General features: G+C 36.3%; 1 protein-coding gene across 1 annotated transcript in view; it reads left to right on the plus strand.

Annotated features, from left to right (window-relative positions):
• The window catches only part of LOC107571409 (tensin-3-like), a 111,635-nt gene that overhangs the window by 28,173 nt on the left and 61,420 nt on the right, over positions 1 to 22,042 (plus strand). Inside the window, exons 3-4 of the mRNA XM_016257733.1 lie at positions 8,221 to 8,262; positions 18,005 to 18,054. Coding sequence (XP_016113219.1) covers positions 8,221 to 8,262; positions 18,005 to 18,054 — 92 coding nt within the window. The remainder of the gene's footprint in view (positions 1 to 8,220; positions 8,263 to 18,004; positions 18,055 to 22,042) is intronic.

Genomic DNA, 22,042 nt, shown 5'->3' on the forward strand with positions numbered 1-22,042 from the left:
ATTTATTAATCTTAGTTCATGTTAATTGCAACATTTACTAATGAATTATTAAAATTAAAAGTTGTGCTTGTTAACATTAGTTAATGCACTGTGAACTAACATGAACTAACACTGAACAACTGTATTTTCATTAACTAACATGAACAAAGATTAATAAATACTGTAATAAATGTACTGTTCATTGTTTGTTCATGTTAGTTAATACATGAACTAACACTAACTAATGGAACTTTATTGTAAAGTGTTACCCATTATTTAGTGCTGTGCCTTTAAGACTTTGTCTTTTTTGCATGTCCCTCCTTCGGGAACAGCCTTTTTGTAAAACTGCAGCACATTGCAACAGATTCATATAACAGTCTGAACTAAAATTATTACATTTGAGTCCTTTTAAAGTTGAAACTGCAGAGGTGTAGGTGCTACACACAACCAGACACAGCACAGGTTTGACACCCTCATAAAAAAAAGTTAATTGCGACTTTTTATACCACAATTATGATGTGACTTTTCTTGTTTCCTCAGTTGCGAGTAATAAACACAGAATTGTGAAATATAAATGCAGAACTGCGAGATATTAACATGAAATTCTGAGAAAAACTTCACAATTACCTGTGTGTAAACTCAGAATTCTGAGAAAAAGTAAATAATACATTATTTAAATTTTTTAATTCCATGGTGGAAATGGGCTTCTGTACATTTCAGTTTTTCCCAGTTTTAATTTAGTTTGCATTTTAATTTTTGCTAATAAAAACACTGCTAAATTAGAATAGATGTTTGAAAGTCAAGCAGACCATCTTAGACTTGCAAGAAACCAGCTATCATGTTCCAAAACACAGCTACCAGCCTAATCTGGATTTTCCAAAGGGTTTGCAGGTTTTTGATGGTCAAAAAACAAGTCGCCTAGAAACTAAATTGCGTGTAAATAGTAAACCTATGTAATGCTAGCATTTGTTCTGCAGATGTACATTTTTAAACAGCTCTGTAAATCTCTGCAAATGTGCTAAACAGGTTTCATGATGATGCAAACACTTACTTAGATGAATTAATTTATTTGCCTAAACCTAAAAGTGGCTTTTTAATACTAACTGCATGCATCTCTCTAAGTGCCACCATCTTTGTGTGCGTCAGCATTTGAATTATAGGTTTCCACATTTCCAAATTGAAAGTGCATATTTTACTCTCTTCCCAGCTGGATGCAGCATAGCATTACTGCCATTTAAAAAGTGAACTCACAATCTCTTATGATGATATAGAATCAGTGTAGCAGATGACACTCGGTTTGGAAATGTTGACCAGCTGGTGTGGATCTAGATTTAGGATTGAAATATTAATTATAATGATAATAGTGCATTCATGGTTTCACATAAGTACCGTCTGGGTTTATTTTAGCTACATGTCATTTTAAAGGAGGCTCTGTTCACTCAATTTGTGCCTTCCTGCTAGGAAACTCCCTGAATGCGCTTTTTTCTTCCTGCAGTATTTACTTAAGTGGGCTATAATTTGCGTTCTGTGAATGGGTTCAGGCGAGTGGTATGATCATATGATGAGCCGAGTCGGTCACACATGAGTTTCTCTTTCTCTCTGATCAATTTGAGCACTCATCGGTGCACAGATCTATTCCTGCAATCCTGTCAGGCGGCCCTTATTAGTCCTGCTCGCTAAAACACGCCTCACTATTCTGTGGCTTCTACTTAATGCTCAGAATTAAGGCTGGAAAAAAACACCCCTTAAGGATTCATGTTTTGTTACATAGCATCGATTAAGAATTGATTTCATTATAATTCATGAGTTGGAATTAGAATTGGCCACACCCACAGGAAGTCGAATTTGAATATAATGAAGTGTTCAGACATTTATTGGAAAACAACTGGATGAAACTGACCTCACCCGACGCACTCTGTACAAGATCATTGTCCACTAAGCTCCAGTGTGACTGCTGGAGATGAAAAAGATCAGTTCTTGTTAACATTTTAAGAAGCAGTCTAAACCACATAAGCCTGAAGGAAGTCTTGCTGAGCATGTAAGACCAGAGCATTGACTTTACTTTGGCAATAGTAGCCTAACGATTAAGAATCTTTGCTGCTGATGTACAAAAATTGCAGCTTTTATCCAAAATTGTATGGACTCAAGATTTGGTGTGTTGCTCAATGCAAATTATTGCTCACTATCGTTACTATGTTGCAATAATCTTAACCCAACATTCTGGGAAACAGTTTCTGCAGTCAATACTGTAGTAAGCCGCGGTCATTATAGTTTTGAATTTCTTTACATTACATTTTACTATTATTCTATTTTCAGTTGTTTACATTTGTTTTCATTAATAGGTTTGAATTAGTTTTTTATTGTTTCAGTTTATTTACATTTTGTTTTTATTATTTTAGGGCTGCCAGAGGTAATGCACTAAAGGGTATAATTGATTTATATCTAGTGGTGAGTGATTGCATTGTAAGTTGTTAAGTTTACCACACATAATTAAAATGAATGTGGCAATTTTTATTTTGTTTCATTATTTTTTTAATTTGATAGTTTGTTGTTAATTTCAGTTATGTTAGTTTGTATTTTGTTTTATTATTTCATTTCTTACATATTTTATATATTTGACATATTTTTATTTTATTATTATATTATTTTTTTGTTTAGTGTAACGAATCATCCACTGAAGGCGAGCGTAAGTGAGAACCCAAGTGCAGTTTATTTACAAGGTGATCCAAACAATAATCCAAACTTGACTTGACATGAACAGACTTGACAAGACTTGACCAGACTTGACAAGACTTGACAAGACTTGAACAGACTTGAACAGACTTGAACAGACTTGAACAGACTTGAACAGACTTGAACAGACTTGAACAGACTTGAACAGACTTGAACAGACTCACCGACAACGGGTTACAACATCAATACACGACGAGGGCACAATGGGAACATGAAGCTACTTATAGGAAACAAGAGGGTCACATGACAAGAACAAACCAATGGGAAACAAGACACATGACTAAGACAACCAATCAGAACATGACACAATGAACAGGGGAACCAATGGCATGAATACATGAGGGCAAGGGAAGCAAGACACAAACAGGGACCATGAAACAATTACAAAATAAAAGACATGGAAAACATGAACATGAAATAAAACACCACATTACATTTAGTCTCAGTTATGTTGGTTTTTTAGTTTTTTTGTTACGTTTAACAATGTTTCCATTTAGGTTTTTATTAACGATAACACTGCTGAATAAGAAAAGATCTAAAAAGTCGAGTCTGAAAGTCTTTCATAGTCTTTCGTAAAAAGGGCGGCAGAAATACTGGTGTCTGATGCAATGCAAAGTTCACTCGAATGTACCTTCACATGATCTTAGTCTCAGATCTTTTCTGTTTCACATCTACTACTGGCCTATTCTGAAAAAAAAATTTGATTCAAAGAAAGATGGAAGTAAGCACAAAAAGACAGAGAAAGCTGTGGAGGAGAAGAGTTTACCAAATACAGAGTGCCGCTGAAGCGAGGTGAGCGAGTGTGTCAGATTTTGCTAAATGTGTTAAGGTTTAACATTTGGTGCAGTGGAGAAGAAAAAGACTCCCAGCGGCAGTATTATCATGCGTCTGATCTGCACACGGTTGTCAGCTGACCTGATCTTTACATTCAAATCCCAGCACGCTCCCAGACGCGGCTAAAACTAGATGTTGTTGTTGCTGAGAAGAGTTTATCCATGAAATTGTTGCACCTGTGAATTTGCATGCTGGCTTGGATTGTGTGTTGTTAACTTCTTCTGAAATCTCTGCTTTCCCTCAGATGTGGTTGTAAAAACTGCTGTATGGGACTTCTTGGCAAAGGAGAGAGATAACAGAGATAGCTGACCTAGATGATGACCTTTCTGCTCTGTGTTGTTCCACCAGTGGTTGATCTGCATCTAATGGACTGATGTCTTTGTGTGACCAGCGAGAACCATAATGGGTTTGGTGGTGGACATGCTAGAAGCACACAGAAAGTTGACGTTGCCAAGCGTTCTTGCTCGGTGTTGGCGGAGCAGATGCGCTCTAGTTAGCGGTTGAGCCTCAGCTCTGCAAGGCTGTTTTTGGGGCTGCTGTAGTGCAAACTCTACAGCTGGGGTATAATTTCCCACCAGCTTTATTAGTCTTGGAAGACAGACTTTGCAAGGATTTTTTTTCTCAGGAATTGAGACAGACATGTAGGGTCTCTTGCGGAACAGAGATTTGATGATTCACATTACATCATTGACCACTCAGACCTCAAAAGCCTGAGGTTTCGTCTTTCAGCGGAGGCCGTTTTGAATCTCTTTTAGGTTTTGAACAATTGCCAGGATTCCGGTCACATATTTTTTTTTATATATATTGTATCACAAAAATAAGTTATAACACATAAATAAGTTTTTTTCCCCCTCAAATAAATAATGCTTTTATATAAACTGCAACTCCAACGTTTGGAATAATTAATAATGATAGAAGTCTTATATGCTCACCAAGGCTACATTTATTTGATATAAAAAAGTAATATTTTAAAGTAATTTATTTAATATTACAGTTTTCTATCCTCCTGACTACCAAGAAAAAACAGTTTTGTGAATTTAGTATGTTGTCATGTCATTACATTGTTTAGAGCATAAGAACATTTTTGAAAAAGGATATTTTATTCATATGTTATTTCATGTCCTCTGTAGAAGACATCGGGACTGTTTAAAAAAAAAAAAAAGACATGAATAGACATGAAAAGGCAAAAACAGTGGGATTTTTGTTTTAATCACAAATCAATTTTCATTTTTTTATACCAAACTTTATATAAAGACGATTCTCAACTATGTTATGAAAGATATTTTTAAAACCATTTTTCTTTATGCAAAATGTGTGTAAAATGGCCATAAACAAGTTTTTCCATTATATACAATGTGTCTATAAACTGTATCTAATTTTCATATTAATGTGTTTTTGGGGCAACATAGAATGAACAAATAAGTGCAATAATGGGAGTAATAATTAGCAAGATTTTCATAATAATATCTAATATTTAATAGGAATATTGATACATAATTTGTTCTCTATTCATTTATTGTGTCTCCCAAAATGTGTAATAAACACGCTTTAAGTCCTGGTGTCCACTACAGTGGACATGTATGAAATCGACGTCCTGTTTCATAACAGAAGGTCATATTTTGATTTGAAACCCCATAACATTTTCCTGAGATTAGTCACATTTAAATGATAATTACAAAATATGATCATATTTCCATAAGGGTGTTACACTTGATCAGTAAATTAATGTCAACTATTTTAAAGTCCAAGGAGAGGGAGTGGTCATGGTGAAACATCCAATCATTTGGTATCTCTGAAATTTTGGAAAACCAGTGCTGGATCCCTCCCGCAAAATCTTCAGCATCCCCAGTGGTTCTTCCAGCGCTGAGCGAGTGTTTGTCCAAGCTAATGTTTCTTAAAGTAAATTCTAAAATCCAGTAAACATCAAGAGATGTTTTAATAGACCACTGTTCCCCGCAGTTATGGTTTATTTTAACTTAACACTAGAAAGTGTGTTTCTTCATTGACGTCAGTTCTTAATCCAAGCGTTCTTTAAGTGCATTTTATCTTGTGTGTGCTTTTCACAGGCTTTATAATCCAGTTGTATTTTGTAAAGATCTAGGCACATTTCATCTCGTGTGTGTGTGCGTTTGTGTTTTAATGAGCCTGTTTTGAATGTTCTATTGCACAACAACTGCAGCAATTTTCACGGAAATAAAGTTAACGAAAATCAAATACACTTTTTCAGTTTTTGCATTTTAGGTAGGTTTGCTAAGGTTAGATTCATATATTTAATCAATTTTAATTAATACATTACAATTAATAAAATTAAGAAGAATGTTAGAATTTCGCTCTGAAACATGATTGCTATTTATCAGCATGCTTAATTTTAGACAATAATCCAAGAATTTTGTTACAAACAGTAAACAATTAGGCCTACTAGAGAAATGTTTTGTCGGAGCGGGATCTGAGCGGGAATTGGTTCACGGTGAGCGTGAGCGGAATATTAACGGAGCGCTTGCTCGGGCGGTTAGAGCGACTGAGCGGAGCGCACGTCCATAGAGCGGAAAACGTAGCGGAGCGTCACACCGCTCCGCTTCGCTCACATGCTCTGGCTCTGTACAGGACATCCAGACTTAAAACTGTGACATGTAACGTCTCAGAGAAGTCACTAAAACATAATGTCCTCTACAGAGGACAAAACTCCATAGCTGGTAGTCAGGAGGCTATTTGAATATATTTTAAAATGTAATTTATTCTTGTGATTTAAAGCTGAATTTTCAGTAGCCATTACTCCAGTCAAATCATTTAATTTAATTGATCTTATATATGATATGTATGCATGCATGTATGCATGTATGTATGTATGTGTGTGTATATATATATATATATATATATATATATACATACATATATGTGTGTGTTTAAATAAAAGTACATTTACATAAATGTATTGTATTAGCTTAGTATAAATATATACTTATTTTATATATACATCTACAGTTATATACATATATAGTTTTCGAATGATTCCCTGGATGCCGTTCACATCTTTTATACACATTATATCTCCTGATTTCTTCAACCTTGCCATCGAGTTCAGCGGTAGTTTAAAGAACCGCAGAGTTACCTGATACTGGAAAAGTAAAGCGGGACTTAGCGATCTCAATGCCGTCTTGCCATGTCTTGCTGTCTCCTCATGATTTCTTGTGTTCTTGTGCCATCTCAGACTTACATGGGTACTCTGAGGCTAGCCAGACTCGAGCTGGCCAATGACATCATGGATTCCTGGGGCCCAGAAGCTTCATAAATAAATTCCTTTCTCTGGCTCTGAGTTGATGGGGGAATAAACTGTGCTACGAATCCTGTGCTAAACTTCTGTATATGGTGCTTCTCGGCCACTGGGCAGATTCACAGTAATGCTGGAGCTGTGCGCTCTTGTCTAAATATTTACCTAGGCTGATTAGTGATGCACCTACACACTGGACCCAGCCCATGTCTTCTCTTTCACTCTTTGGTGCTGTTTGATCAGTGTATGAAATAATTACCTAACCAATAGTGTACACATTGCATTTACATTTATGCATTTGGCAGATGATTGTATGCATATATCAATTCATGCATTTCCTGGGAACTGAACCCATGACCTTGTAGCAACATGCTCTGTTTACTTTTGATTGTTCGTCGAGTTATGATTAATCTATTTGCATAACATTTCTTCTAAACGATTACTATTATAGTGATTTTTTAATGCACTTTTTGGCATTTAAAAGATTATTTTAAAACTGCATCATTAGATTAGTGAGTGAATTTTCAATGCAGTTCAATGAGTTTTGAATCTAGAAAACAAACTTTCAGGTGTCCTACAGACATTATAAAATGGAGGGGTGTCAGGAAAGCAGATTTCTTGAAGCCTTTTCAGTCATTTGTGCTTGTCAGTGTATTAACCGCTTTCTTTCTTATGATTCTTTCATTGCAGGCCCCCAGCATTGACCTCCCACTGAAACATATAGAGACCACAGTGAGTATCTCCAACCATCTTTTACAACTTTATTGACAAGTGCATGCATGTTTTCTTAACATTGGTTTTGGTGGTGGCAAATTTTAAATAAATGCATATGTAATATTATTAAAATATATATTTTACATAATATAAAAAAAAATAAAAGTACATTTTGTTATATTATTTTTAATTGAATTATTATTTATATTTCATAATTGTTCAAATAAAATGTTATTTTAAAATGATATATTATTTATTTTATTCTATAATAAAATAGTAATACAAAAAACATTATATTAATTTTAATTTAAAAACATATTTGTATGTATGTAATTTCTTTATTTTATATTTTGTAATATAAATTACACACACACACATAGAAAATATAATTTTAACATTTATTATAATAGTTTTAATTAAAAAAATATATACATTTTATTTTTATTTGTTTTGTTTTTTAATATTTTTTGTAAAAATGTTTTATACTTGTGTATTTATTTTATATATATTATTATTGGTAATTATATAGTATTTATAGATATTTATAGATAGGATTTTGAGAACTGTATTTGCTTCAAGGAAGGCTTCACCCACAAACTTTTCCTTTTCAGGGGTCATATGATGCGATTTCAATTTTTCCTTTCTCTTTGGAGTGTTACACCGCTTTCTTTCTTATGATTCTTTCATTGCAGGCCCCCAGCATTGACCTCCCACTGAAACATATAGAGACCACAGTGAGTATCTCCAACCATCTTTTACAACTTTATTGACAAGTGCATGCATGTTTTCTTAACATTGGTTTTGGTGGTGGCAAATTTTAAATAAATGCATATGTAATATTATTAAAATATATATTTTACATAATATAAAAAAAAATAAAAGTACATTTTGTTATATTATTTTTAATTGAATTATTATTTATATTTCATAATTGTTCAAATAAAATGTTATTTTAAAATGATATATTATTTATTTTATTCTATAATAAAATAGTAATACAAAAAACATTATATTAATTTTAATTTAAAAACATATTTGTATGTATGTAATTTCTTTATTTTATATTTTGTAATATAAATTACACACACACACATAGAAAATATAATTTTAACATTTATTATAATAGTTTTAATTAAAAAAATATATACATTTTATTTTTATTTGTTTTGTTTTTTAATATTTTTTGTAAAAATGTTTTATACTTGTGTATTTATTTTATATATATTATTATTGGTAATTATATAGTATTTATAGATATTTATAGATAGGATTTTGAGAACTGTATTTGCTTCAAGGAAGGCTTCACCCACAAACTTTTCCTTTTCAGGGGTCATATGATGCGATTTCAATTTTTCCTTTCTCTTTGGAGTGTTACAAGCTCTCTATGCACTAAAGAAGATCTGTAAAGTTGCAAAGACTAAAGTCTCAAATCCAAAGAGATATTCTTTATAAAAGTTACGAGCCAACCACGCCCTCCTAAAATGGCTCGTTCTAACATGCCCCCACATGTCTTCATCACGATGTGGGAAGATTTGCATAACGCCGCCCAAATGTTCACGCAAAGAAAGAAGGTGTAACTTTTATTCTCGCTGTAGTATTGTTGCTGCCGCCATGTCGTGAAGGCGCTGTGTGTTTCGTTGTGAAAGCGAAACTACTTTGTTTGGCCTTCTAAAACAGGACGATATCCGCTTCGTCATGCCTGGAGCTGGTCCGTGCTGGTCGCTGAGGAAATACATCAACTTTGCGTTGTGGATCGCCGGATCGGCTTTCACCGCGGACGAAGTGGAGTCCAGCCCGGGGTCGTCACATGTGGTTGCCGCAAGCCCGCTGGACGCTCCTTCATCGAATCTGCCGGCCGCGCCGTTCTCAAGCCCGCCCGCCGCCGCTCACTCATGCCGGCCTCCGCTCACTCTAGCCCGCTGCCCTCCGCTCACTCTAGTCCGCCGTGTGTTTCATTGTGAAAGCGAAACTACTTTGTTTGGCCTTCCAAAAGAGGACACGATTAGAAATCAGTGGTTAAGTTGTATTTACAACACTGTTCCAGAACAGTTTAACCCAAATATTCAGATGTCAAGATTCAAGAGGACTGTTTCCTGATCCTGGGAGAGTAGACTACAATGCCGGCTGTTCTGACTCACAGACGTACGTTTTTTTATATATAAAGAATTTGCCACTGACGATTCAAACGCAAGTTTTGAGCAGTGTAGAGTAGCACTTGTTGTTTGTCATTTATCCGATCACAAATGCAGACATGGTTTTATGTTTACGCGGCGTGATGCAACGCAACGTTTAAAAAGACAGTATAAGTCAATATAATCCGTAATAATGTCCCCACTGGATGCAACAAATGCCTTTTGTCTCGTCGCTCCGGCCGGACAGGGCATCACAGTATGGTAAGGGGCGTAACATTTCCGTCACACGCTTGAGGTATTCAGCCAATCACAACGCACTGGATAGCTGGCCAATCAGAGCACACCTCACTTTTCAGACCGATGAGCTTTGTAAAAATCTACGCATTTCAGAAGGGCGGTGCATAGAGGAGAAACAATAATATACAGTATGTGGAAAATAATGTGTTTTTTGAAACTTTAAACCGCATAAACACATTTCATTACACCAAATACACAAAATAATGGTCTTTTTAGCAACATTATATGACCCCTTTAAAAGCGGACATTGACAAGCTTGTTGGGTCAATGTGAACATGACGGTTATGTTTCCAACATTCCAAGTACAACACCCAAATGTAGAATGTTTAAAGTGTTGGCGTTTGTTGGGTCAGTGTGAACACAGTGTAAAGTCATTACTGACATTGCTGCAGAAATAACAGCTTTAAGATGTAAATATTTAGGTCTTTAGCAAACACTGTTGCTATGCAGCTTCTGTAGTCTAAACTTCACCAGTCTAAAACTCACGGAGTGCTGAAGCTCAAATTATTGGTTGGATTAGCTAAACACGGCCTCACTGGGGCTAGAATGACCGCCCAGTGAACATGCTTTAAAGGGACAGTATGCTTAAAAACAAAATTCAGTCATTATTTACTCCAAACCTGTATGAGTTTTTTTTTCTTTAGCTCAACATAAAATAAGATATTTTGAAGAATGTTGGTCGTCAAACAGTTGCCGGTAGCCATTGACTTCCATAGTATGGAAACAAATACTGTGGAAGTCAATAGCTACCGGCAACTGTTTGCTTACCAACATTCTTCAAAATATCTTCTTTTGTGTTCAGCAGAAAAAAGGTTTGCAACAACACGAGGGTGAATAAATGATGACAGAATGTTGATTTTTGGGTGAACTGTCCCTTTAACTGATTATCAGAGGAAGAGATGTCATAGCTCAAGCATGTGTGTTCACTTGTGTCGTCGCCACCCTCTCAGAAACCCCTCCATCCACCCTGTTCCTCATCCCTCTCATGCCTGGGTGAAGAACACTCACACCAGACGCAGCTGTGGATGACTAACTGCCTTGATCCAAATAAAATTCAGACTTTCGTTTGGAGCCGTCCATATGAGCATGAGTATGTTCTGAGATTTAGGGACAGAGAAACAGACTCTAATAATCCCCCTGAAACATTATTAGATCTTTTTATTGATACAATATTGAACTGGAGCATAGCCGAAGGAAATGCTGTAAAAGCAAAGCCCTGCATGTACCCAGGGGTGTAAGAACCATCTGAGAAGTGGAGGGGGGAACATTATAAACCTTATCAACTTGGCAATTTACCATTCATTGAGTAATCCAACAGTTAGCTGCTTTGCTGGTAAGTCTGTGTCACTTAGAGTAGAGTTACCGCTTACTGTATTTGTCCATTTGACAACCAGTTGGTAGAGGATCCAGATTTTTCTTAAAAAAAAATACTTTCTGGTCATTTCATGTGACTGGCTACAAATCATTTTTCTGCACCTTGGCCAAGACGGGGTTTTTATTGTTAACTTAAAAAAAAAATACTTTAAATGAAATAAATAAATAACCAAGGCAACATTTATCATTTTCATTTAGTTAAAGCTGCAGTCCATAAGTTTTGCCTCTTTGTCGCCATCTCTGTTTGAAAACCTGCAATTGCAGCTGTGTGCGGAATTATCTTCCTTGCGTGGGTTGTATGGCGGCACGGCTCCAGCACGGATAAATCTAATGTTTTGAGGAGTATGTGTGACAGTCAGTCACCACACCGGTGTGGATATTGTACTTTGCACTCACAGATTCTCGCCTACGTCTTGGAATATATGACTCAAGCATTTTCACCAGATATTGTCATCTGAACAAGTAAGTAACAAGTCTGCCACGTTTGTTCTGACCAACTGAGGAAAAAAGCATTACAATAAATCGCGCTACCAATGGTGATTTAGAATCTAAATTAGCTCATATCACATCAAACCGTGCAAATTATTATTATTGTTATACTTTATTCTCTAATTGTTAATGTTAACAATGTCAGCATTGCGTAACTATGAGTATAGTGTGTATAAGAGAGAAGATTGAAATTCTTGTACAGTCTAATCTCTAATTGTCATACCACTCGAATTTCATATTAAGAAATTCTTTTAACCTATAAAGCTAATTATGCTCGCTTCGAACTGGTTGTCTTTAAAATGCAAATCTTGCGTAATCCCATGGTATCTGTAATCAGAAGCACATTTAAAACTGGAATATAATTGTAATGACGATTCAGTGACGTTGGGATCCATGTGCAGCTTTATTAACAATTCGACAGGCAAAGTTCAGTCAACAGCATACAGGGGTAACGTAGGCAAGGCAGAATCATAACCAGAGTCCATGCAAAGGGGTCGAGGCTGGCGGCAGACAGAGGAGAGAGTAAATCAAACACAGGGCAAGATCAAAGAGGCGGGCAGCAAACAATCAGACAGGTCTAAACAATCCAGGTAGGCAACAGGCAATCAAACAAGGTATGAATGCTCAGAAATGTCAGCAGTAGCAAAAACAAGACTTCGCAATGAGGGTAAGGTAGGCACTGCCTAAATAGTCATGGTAATGATCAGCACCTGTGCAAGTAATCAATGTCAGGCATGGGGTGATGGGAAATGAAGTCCTAAGGAACAGTTAGTACTCCGGTGAGGGTTCCCTCTGGTGGGGATCGGAGGGAGCCACGGAGGCTTGATTTGTGACAATAATTTAATATAATTTCATTGACATGTCATTGGATTGTAATCCAGAAAGGATTATGTGTTTATGAAACACATAATCCTTTCTGGATTACAATCCGCCATCAAAATGATAAATTTAATTATTGGCAGCGGCTATTTGCATTAAGTGTAAATAGTGATAGAGGCTACTTTGACACTAAGTGCAAATAGCAGAATTTTTTAGTGATATGCTATTTACACTAAGTTCAAATAGCTATCGATTCTATTTACACTGTTAAAATAGCAGGATTTTCTGCTATTTATATTAATTATTGCAAATAGTGGCAATTATCTGCACCTCAGTATTGTAGTACATTATAAAACAGTATGCAATAATAACTTGAGTGTAAATTTTAATTTTAATTCAAATGATTAAATAGATGCCACCTTATTGACAATAAAGCCCTCCCTACACCTACCCTAACCCTACCTGATACTTTATTACTTATTAGTAAGATACTAGATACTTTTTTATTATTTCCTTCATTTTCATAGAAAATAAATGCTTTTCTGATGTGATTTAAAATTGGAAATGGGAGAAAAAAGTTCGGCAAAAGGCGGATTCGAACCCAGGTCGATCGCGTCAAAATCAGTACAACACACGTTATTCCATCTGCACCACTGGAACTGACAGCTGCTGACTGTCTTTTATAATGTTGACTAGCCGAATCACACGTTGGTGGGCGGGGTTAGTGTAAATAGCCTCTGCCAACAAGGCGGGCTATTTGTACTTAGTGTAAATAGACACTCCGTTAATTATTCTGGCTGCTGTGAGAAAAGGCTAAACGATCGGCAACCTGCAGGATCCTCACATGCGATAGCCTAGTTGCCAGGACGACTTCTTTATGTTTACAGAAGTGATGTAATGACGCAGCAGCATGCTCGAATTTCCCGCGAAAACCTACCCGTACCACTCAAATTAGAAAACATTATTATAAGATGACCGTTGTGAATATTCCAAGTCACTTTACAAACCAGGATTTGTTTTGTGCAAAACTGACAGACATAATAATGATCTTTAAAAAAGCATCATATGACCCCTTTAAATAATCGTGATTACAATATTGACCAAAATAATCGTGATTATGATTTTTGTCATAATCGAGCAGCCCTAGTGCCTACCTATGACGTAATAGATAGGTTAAACACCGCCTCCACAGAAGAATATCAACGCCTAATTCTGTAGCCCCGCCCACTGATTCGCACATGACATAGCAGGGAAACAACGTAAGTGGCACTAAACCAAATCGAGCAACCAAGCAATAAACATGCCGTTAAAGATTGCAAAATATTGTGCAGTGCCTGGTTGTGGAAGAACACAGTCGCTGCATAACCTTCCTTTGGATTCAAATATTAGGAATGCGTGGTTGAACTTTATTTTTAATGAAGTTTCAGCTCAAGTGAGTAAAACATTGAGCGTTTGTTCGCTTCATTTCACCGCGGATTCCTTTGTAAACAAGACAAAAGTCGACGCTGGATTTGCAGAGAGACTGAGATTAAAAAGCAATACTGTGTGTTTATATTGGATCCGACAGGAATGGCGCAGCACACTTATGTGAGTAAAAAATATTTGTACTATGTGTCACTATTGCTTTGTTTGAGATTGCTTGATATGTCCTGATTATGTGTACGTGTCTAACCAAAGTCATAGAAGGCTCCAACTATGAAGGACGTATAGACACACAGCAAGTTAGTTTACTATGCAAAACTATTATCCAATCATAGCAGTGGGCATTTACTTCCAAGTCTTCGATGCGGCACGCCCATAAAAACAGAGCGTTTCACGAACCGGCCGCAAAACCAGGGTAGAAAATAGCCTATTATTGATTTTGATGTTTTTGAATGTAAAAACCGCGCACACGTCATTAGTGGACATCAGACAACAGTCTAAAATAATAATTTAAAAAAGCCAGTTCATGACCCCTTTAAAGATATGGCAGCAAAAGTACACCGCTTGCTTTAAGGTCAGCGAGAGGATGAAAAATGCTCATGAAAAACAAAATTACAGCTATTTTTAGCATCCTAAGTGGACCTCAGAGATGAAAACTATGTATAAACCAAAAAAGAAGTATGGTTCGACCAAAAGAAAACCATATACGTTTATATTCTAGAGGAAAGTGAGGTGATTGGCCGTGGTTTACTGGAGGTGACAGAACTGTGAATAGTTGAAGCCGTGAGGTCGGGATGATCATCTCCTCCAGTCAGCTGCTGAGTGTGTGACCTGGAGAGAGAGCAAAGGCTAGACCGAAGATCCAAACAAACGCGGGTGGCACACACACAGCATGGGAAAGAGGGAGGGGAGAGGTGCAGAGGAAAAGGGAGGGGGCCGGAGAAGGAGGCGGGAGGGAAAAAAATAAGGGAAAGAGTTACTCTGCGACTGGGAGAAGGAAGAAAGCTGCGGTCCGCTTGAGTTTGACGCCAGGCATGTGGCATCCTAGGCACAGCACTGAACCAAAATAGAGCCGGGAACGTGGGGCGCGCTTCAGGAAAAGGGGACTGCAAGAAGAAGGGAAGCATTCATTCCCAACCATGAATCCCAGCAGCTCTCTACGGAGGCGTTTGTCCTCCATTCGCGATGTTTGGAGGTGGAGTACAGGTTACCTGTTCAAGGTAGGCCTTCGAGTTTCCGCTGAACTTTCGCTCTTTTCCAGATTGTAGGTCTTGTAGGCAACTTTTTCCTCAAAGCTCTCCCTTGCTTTCTTCCCTGCGCTCTCTGATTGTTCATTTGTCGGGCCCGCTCGAAAGCAGCGTTTCCAGCTGGTTTTGATCAAGCCTGGCTGAGACCCCCTCCAACCCCCCACCCACTCTTTCTTGGCTGTCCTTCTGGGGGTCGCAATTATCGGCTGATTAAGGGAATGTTTTTGGAGCCGGGCACCGTGTGGCGAGAGATGGAAGGTGGACCCTGTGGATGGATAGAGGGGGTTTGCAATGCCAGGGTGTTTTATTCGAGTGTGTCACAATGGCTTTCTCAGACTATAAGTGAGTGACTTTGCAGTCTGTCTTAGTATTGCATATTTGTATTTCCTTGTGTTTTATGATTGTTCATAATGGCCTGGCCCAGTAATCTATACACACAAAAGTTTGTTAGACTTCAAAATGTGTTAATGGTCTTTTACAGTCTGTTCACTGAAAGCTCGATTGACCTCTAAATACTATGCGAACAATATTGTAGTAGATTTCTCTGGATTCTTGGAAATGAGGATTATAGGAAACTAACGCTGTGGGAACATTTAATTTAATGAATGCTCTTTAAATGGACAGATCACCCAAAAATAAAAATTCTGTTACATGCCCTCATGTCGTTTCAAATCCGTTTGACTTACATTCTTCTATGGAAAAAATATATTTTAGATTGGTGTTTTTGTGCGTACATTTTAAGACAGTGGGAGACAGTGTTGTTTTGGACCCCATTGACTTTAGACAAAAACACAGACACATTCTTAAAGATATATTCTCTTTTTTTGTTCTGCAGAAGAAACAAAAAAGTAATTCAGGTTTGGAATGACACGAGGGTAAATAAATGATGACAGAATTTCAATTCAGGCAGACTGTTCCTAAGTGCTTAGATAATTCATTAAATAAAATGTACAGGCTTCCCACGGTCAGTGTTGTAATATCCAGACAGGGAAATGTCATGGAAATTAGGTGATGTGTGCACAATTATTAATGGTTTCTGTTTTGTTTTGTTTTTTGGATCTTGACAAGTCCAACACAACAGCATTGACCAATGGCATGAGTTTGGGGCGGAACTATCTGTTTGCTAACCAATGGCAAATTGGCTCAGGAAACTGTTTGAAAACAGTCATTTTGCTATGCCATTGCCTTTTTAAAATGTATTTATTTATTTATTTTTTGAATACAATTCTGAATGGGTTTTGTTTGACAGTATGTTCTTGGTAATTTCTATAGTCAATTAATTTTTATGCACTGTTTTAAAATATTTATTCTGTTAGCTATCACTCATTAAGCAATTTCCCAGTTCCCAGCAATTTCCTCAGATTCAAACCTCAGTATGTTGTTTTCTTATTGGAGACATTTGAACTTGAAGTTTTCCCATTATTTCATTTACTTTAAGTTGTTCTATACTTTTCTAAGACTACTACATATGGGAAACCACATGCAAAGTCCATACACCTTATAGAAAAGGCCCCAGCACTGTTTGTAATTATATGTTGGATGCTGGGTTTTCTTAGTAAGCATTGTTCCTTTTAAGTCATGCACTAGTATGTCATTTTGATGGTGAGCGTAAACCACGCATCTTTTAAGGCTTATCCTTCTTTTGTGAGACCAGTAACACTAACTTATATTAGTTAAGTTTCTAAATGTCATTTTACAGGTAAAAGTGTATTTTTGTCCCACTACCATCACCAAACCAAGTATAGTGCAGAAATTACACACCTTTCAGCATCTCCTGTGTGAAATCCATATAATTTAATTCCCTCACTTTACAGGCTGTCATTGCATTTAGAGTATATACAGCTAAGAGGACATGCTCAGTGTTAGATACAGACCTACACGCTCACATCAGCTCTCTTCAACCTGTATCAACACAGTTTTACATACGGATAAACACAAACCAAAAGTAACTGTCCAAACAAATGGCCTTTTCATTGGTGTAATCAGCAGAACAGTCTGAGCTCTGGAGATGAACGGTAAACCTCCCCTGTAGATAACTGGTTTACGGTCATTTTTAAACAGGAAATAGGCTAAAAACATCTGGAAACTGTTGTATTTGTGAGATCATTATTAGTGATAGACCACTTTATCAGCCAGGCTGAATAATTGGATATTATTTGGTAATTTTGAGATGATCTGCATAAGATGAATAGAGGTTTTGCTGTATGTTGTGTCAGTTCCAAAATCTATGTATTTTTAAAGATAATTTTAAGCAAATATTGCATTAAATATTTATGGTAAAAATGTTATGGTCATGGTTTTGTGAATATATTGACATTATATCAGCCATAAAAAAAAATATTTAAAACATTTATACTGTAAGATTAAAGGTTACGTTTTGAGAATCTTCCATTGACTTCCATTGATAGAATGTTCGGCATTTAGAACTGCATGCAATTCCGATCTTGTCTTGCATCTATATTTAGACATATATATACACATTTATGCTGCATAGACATCCGTGTGTGTTTTGCACTGTGTGCTGATTCTCATACATAACTAACAGAAAACAATGGGAAATTGGCTCTGATGCCCTAAAACTTTACCTCTGTTTTTGTCTGACTGATGCTTCCTTCATGAAGTGTAAATCTAGTTCATACACTGGCTTTCCTCAACTACATTTTCATGATCCTAACGAGAGTTTTCTTTTCTTTTAGGGCTCAACCAAATCCTCCAAGAGCATGGAGTCTCGACGCAGACCATCCAGGTAAGAGATATCTTTGTCTTCATCAGAAATCAGTTCAGTCAATATCCCATATCTCAGTCAATATCTCATGTGTTGCTACAGTATGCGCTGCTGAAGTGAACATCTCAAGGGATCTTCATAGCATTCCGAAATCTAGCGCCAGTTGACATTTGACTCTGCTTGGATCAGTCTCACATTCTTTATTGCAGTTTATGAGTACGACAAATAAACACACTTTAATGCATCTACAGTGCCTTGCGAAAGTATTAAATTTTTTCACGTTTTGTTATGTTGCTGCCTTATGCTAAACTGCTTTAAATGACTTTTTTCCCCACATCATTATTAGTGATAGACCACTTTATCAGCCAGGCTGAATAATTGGATATTATTTGGTAATTTTGAGATGATCTGCATAAGATGAATAGAGGTTTTGCTGTATGTTGTGTCAGTTCCAAAATCTATGTATTTTTAAAGATAATTTTAAGCAAATATTGCATTAAATATTTATGATAAAAATGTTATGGTCATGGTTTTGTGAATATATTGACATTATATCAGCCATAAAAAAAAATATTTAAAACATTTATACTGTAAGATTAAAGGTTACGTTTTGAGAATCTTCCATTGACTTCCATTGATAGAATGTTCGGCATTTAGAACTGCATGCAATTCCGATCTTGTCTTGCATCTATATTTAGACATATATATACACATTTATGCTGCATAGACATCCGTGTGTGTTTTGCACTGTGTGCTGATTCTCATACATAACTAACAGAAAACAATGGGAAATTGGCTCTGATGCCCTAAAACTTTACCTCTGTTTTTGTCTGACTGTTTCCTTCAGGAAGCATAAATCTAGTTCATACACTGGCTTTCCTCAACTACATTTTCATGATCCTAACGAGAGTTTTCTTTTCTTTTAGGGCTCAACCAAATCCTCCAAGAGCATGGAGTCTCGACGCAGACCATCCAGGTAAGAGATATCTTTGTCTTCATCAGAAATCAGTTCAGTCAATATCCCATATCTCAGTCAATATCTCATGTGTTGCTACAGTATGCGCTGCTGAAGTGAACATCTCAAGGGATCTTCATAGCATTCCGAAATCTAGCGCCAGTTGACATTTGACTCTGCTTGGATCAGTCTCACATTCTTTATTGCAGTTTATGAGTACGACAAATAAACACACTTTAATGCATCTACAGTGCCTTGCGAAAGTATTAAATTTTTTCACGTTTTGTTATGTTGCTGCCTTATGCTAAACTGCTTTAAATGACTTTTTTCCCCACATCAATCTACACTCCATACACCATAATGGTAAAGCAAAAAAAATGTTTTTTAACATATTTGCAAATTTATTAAAAATAAAAAACTGAAATTGAGCTCATTAGCATTCATATTGCTTGTAGATGTTACTACATTTCAAGTGAAGTTAACCTGTGGCAAATTCAATTGAATGGGCATGATTTGGAAGAGATGAGGAGAAGAATGGCAGGTAATTGCCAAATGCTGATGTGCAAAGCTTGTCGCATCATACCCAAAAAGACTTGAGGCTGTTAAGGTTCTTCAGCTAAATATTTAGTAAAGGGTATGAATACTTATGCAATGTACTTATTTCAGTTTTTTATTTTTAATAAATTTACGAAGTTGTGACAGTTCTGTTTTTGCTTTGTCATTATGGTGTATGGATTGTAGATTTATGTGGGGGACAAAAATAAATTTAAAGCAGTTTATCATAAGGCAGCAACATAACAAAATGTGAAAAAAAATGAGCACTGTATACAATCTCCAGCGATAAGTAATGATGTCCTAATAGGGCTTCTCGCCCACATATAGTATATTATATAAATAATGGCTCGGTTATCTTGAGTGATAGTTTCTATAGATACAGGCAATAAAGGAGGCACTGAAAAACAAATCCTTGTTACCATATTTTCTCATTCAGTTCTATTAGGAAAATGAAGAATATATCCAACGGAACGGGCTATTTTGAAAGAAAAAGAATCTGTCACATCAAATAAAAGAAAAAAAGGCAATGTTAGTAAAAGAAGCTAAAATAATACCAAACAATTCAACCAATACATGGTGACTCTTTTGTAAGTGCAAAAATCACACAAAAATTTTAAGGATTTGTTTATCTTTCCAAAAATATATACAGGGTGTGATTTGTGAAAAAAGCAGAGGGGGGGATGATTTTGAAAACTTTTTTTCAGAGCAAGGCTTTAGTGTAATCTGTTAACAAAGCACATCATAAACCCGTATTTTTAAACAAGTACCAGATAATGTGTGTCATGTCACGAAATGTTTTTAATACGACTGAAACGGGCTATTTAACGTGATCACAATTTAATAAAAAGATTAGGCCGATTAATTAATTTCAACGGTTATTTAAACAACGAATAAATTATATAGGAAAGTGAGCAAAGAACATACATTTTACAGTATCAACTGAGCTTTTTGAAACTCCGAATCAGTTAAACCATTGCATCGCAAAATGATTCACTGTTTTGAATTGCTCCAATCGGATCGCGTATCACTAATCACTTGATTCAGATCGGGACTTCAAAGCGTGTATCGCAAATCATTTGATTCAGATCGAGACTTCGGCACTGTTCACGGGATGTTTTTTTATCCCCACCGGAGATAAAAAAGAATCCAGCTGAGGCAGGGATGAGTAGACCAGAGGGGGGGAAATCCCCCACCCCCCATCCCCAAATCGCACCCTGTATATATATATACAGTTCAAACAGATGCCATTAATACAGGTAACCAGTGGAGGACAGAGGAGCCTCTTAAAGAAGAAGTTACAGGTCTGTGAGAGCCAGAAATCTTGCTTGTTTGTAGGTGGCCAAATACTTATTTTACCGAGGAATTTACCAATTAATTCTTTAAAAATCCCTATGTAAATGAATGAGTGGTAATCTGAATTTGTGGTCTGGATCTGTGCCATTGTATGCAATGGTAATCATTTATACCTCATTATTTATGGAAATTAAACTAAAACAAAGTTTATATATTATGTAAAAATGTCGTAATGGCTATTTTTGGTTTCTTCCACACAATTCAAAGGTACTTAATCTCAATTGATTGTTTAGATTATAAAAAATATTTCCTTTTTATTTGGAACTCGATGGATGCGAACCAAAAGATAAGAGCAATCAAAACAAATGAAAGATTCGTCTCATGTTACGTAACACTGGAGTTGATCTCTGATCCATTCTGATGGTCTTATTTCTCTCAGCTGTTGGGTGTGTTCATGCCAGCTGTGAGAAGATGTTTTGTGAAATTCAGCACTACAAATAGCTCCCATTTCAGCTACCAGGGGGAAGTTTTGCTTTTTATTTACATGGGCTGCTATTTTATTTCTCTCTTGTTTTGGGAAACTCTCTTTTGGACACAGTCTTAAAATGAGATACTATTGGACCCTTTGATTTTCTGCCAAAAAGCGCATTCTTGTTTTCACTGGTAGATGGAGTTTGTGCAATAGATACTATACTGTAGCTCAGTTCTGGAGAATGAATTGCACCTGCTGATAGCACTGTTTTATTTGCATGCGCTATCTGTGGTGTTTTAGCCAACTCAGGAATTATGCAAATCAGGTAACAGTGCAAACATGCCCACATAATCTATGAAAAGCATTTGAGATCCACACACCTAAAATCATCTACTCCTTTTACATTATTTGATCATCACTTAATGAATAACTACTTCCAATTTTAGTATAAAAGTAATAGACAAATAGACTTCATTTACATTAGGTGCTCTTTCAGGGCATTTAGAACCTGGTGAAGATGGAATATGGGTGGTTATTGAATAAGGTTAGTGAATATGTTTGTTTAAAAGTGAATGAACGCACAAACCTAATGGGCTTCCAAAATGATTGTGGGACCAGGGGAAATCCTTAATATTAAAGGATTGTTCAGGGATGGTTACACCTTGTATTTTGCACATTCTGAGATCAGCCAGAATCTCCTGAGAGTAGTGTAATGTTGTACTTGTCTTCCAAAA

The sequence above is a fragment of the Sinocyclocheilus grahami genome, unplaced genomic scaffold (genome assembly GCF_001515645.1).
Source record: "Sinocyclocheilus grahami isolate Dianchi unplaced genomic scaffold, SAMN03320097.WGS_v1.1 scaffold1591.1, whole genome shotgun sequence".
Classification (NCBI taxonomy): domain Eukaryota; kingdom Metazoa; phylum Chordata; class Actinopteri; order Cypriniformes; family Cyprinidae; genus Sinocyclocheilus; species Sinocyclocheilus grahami.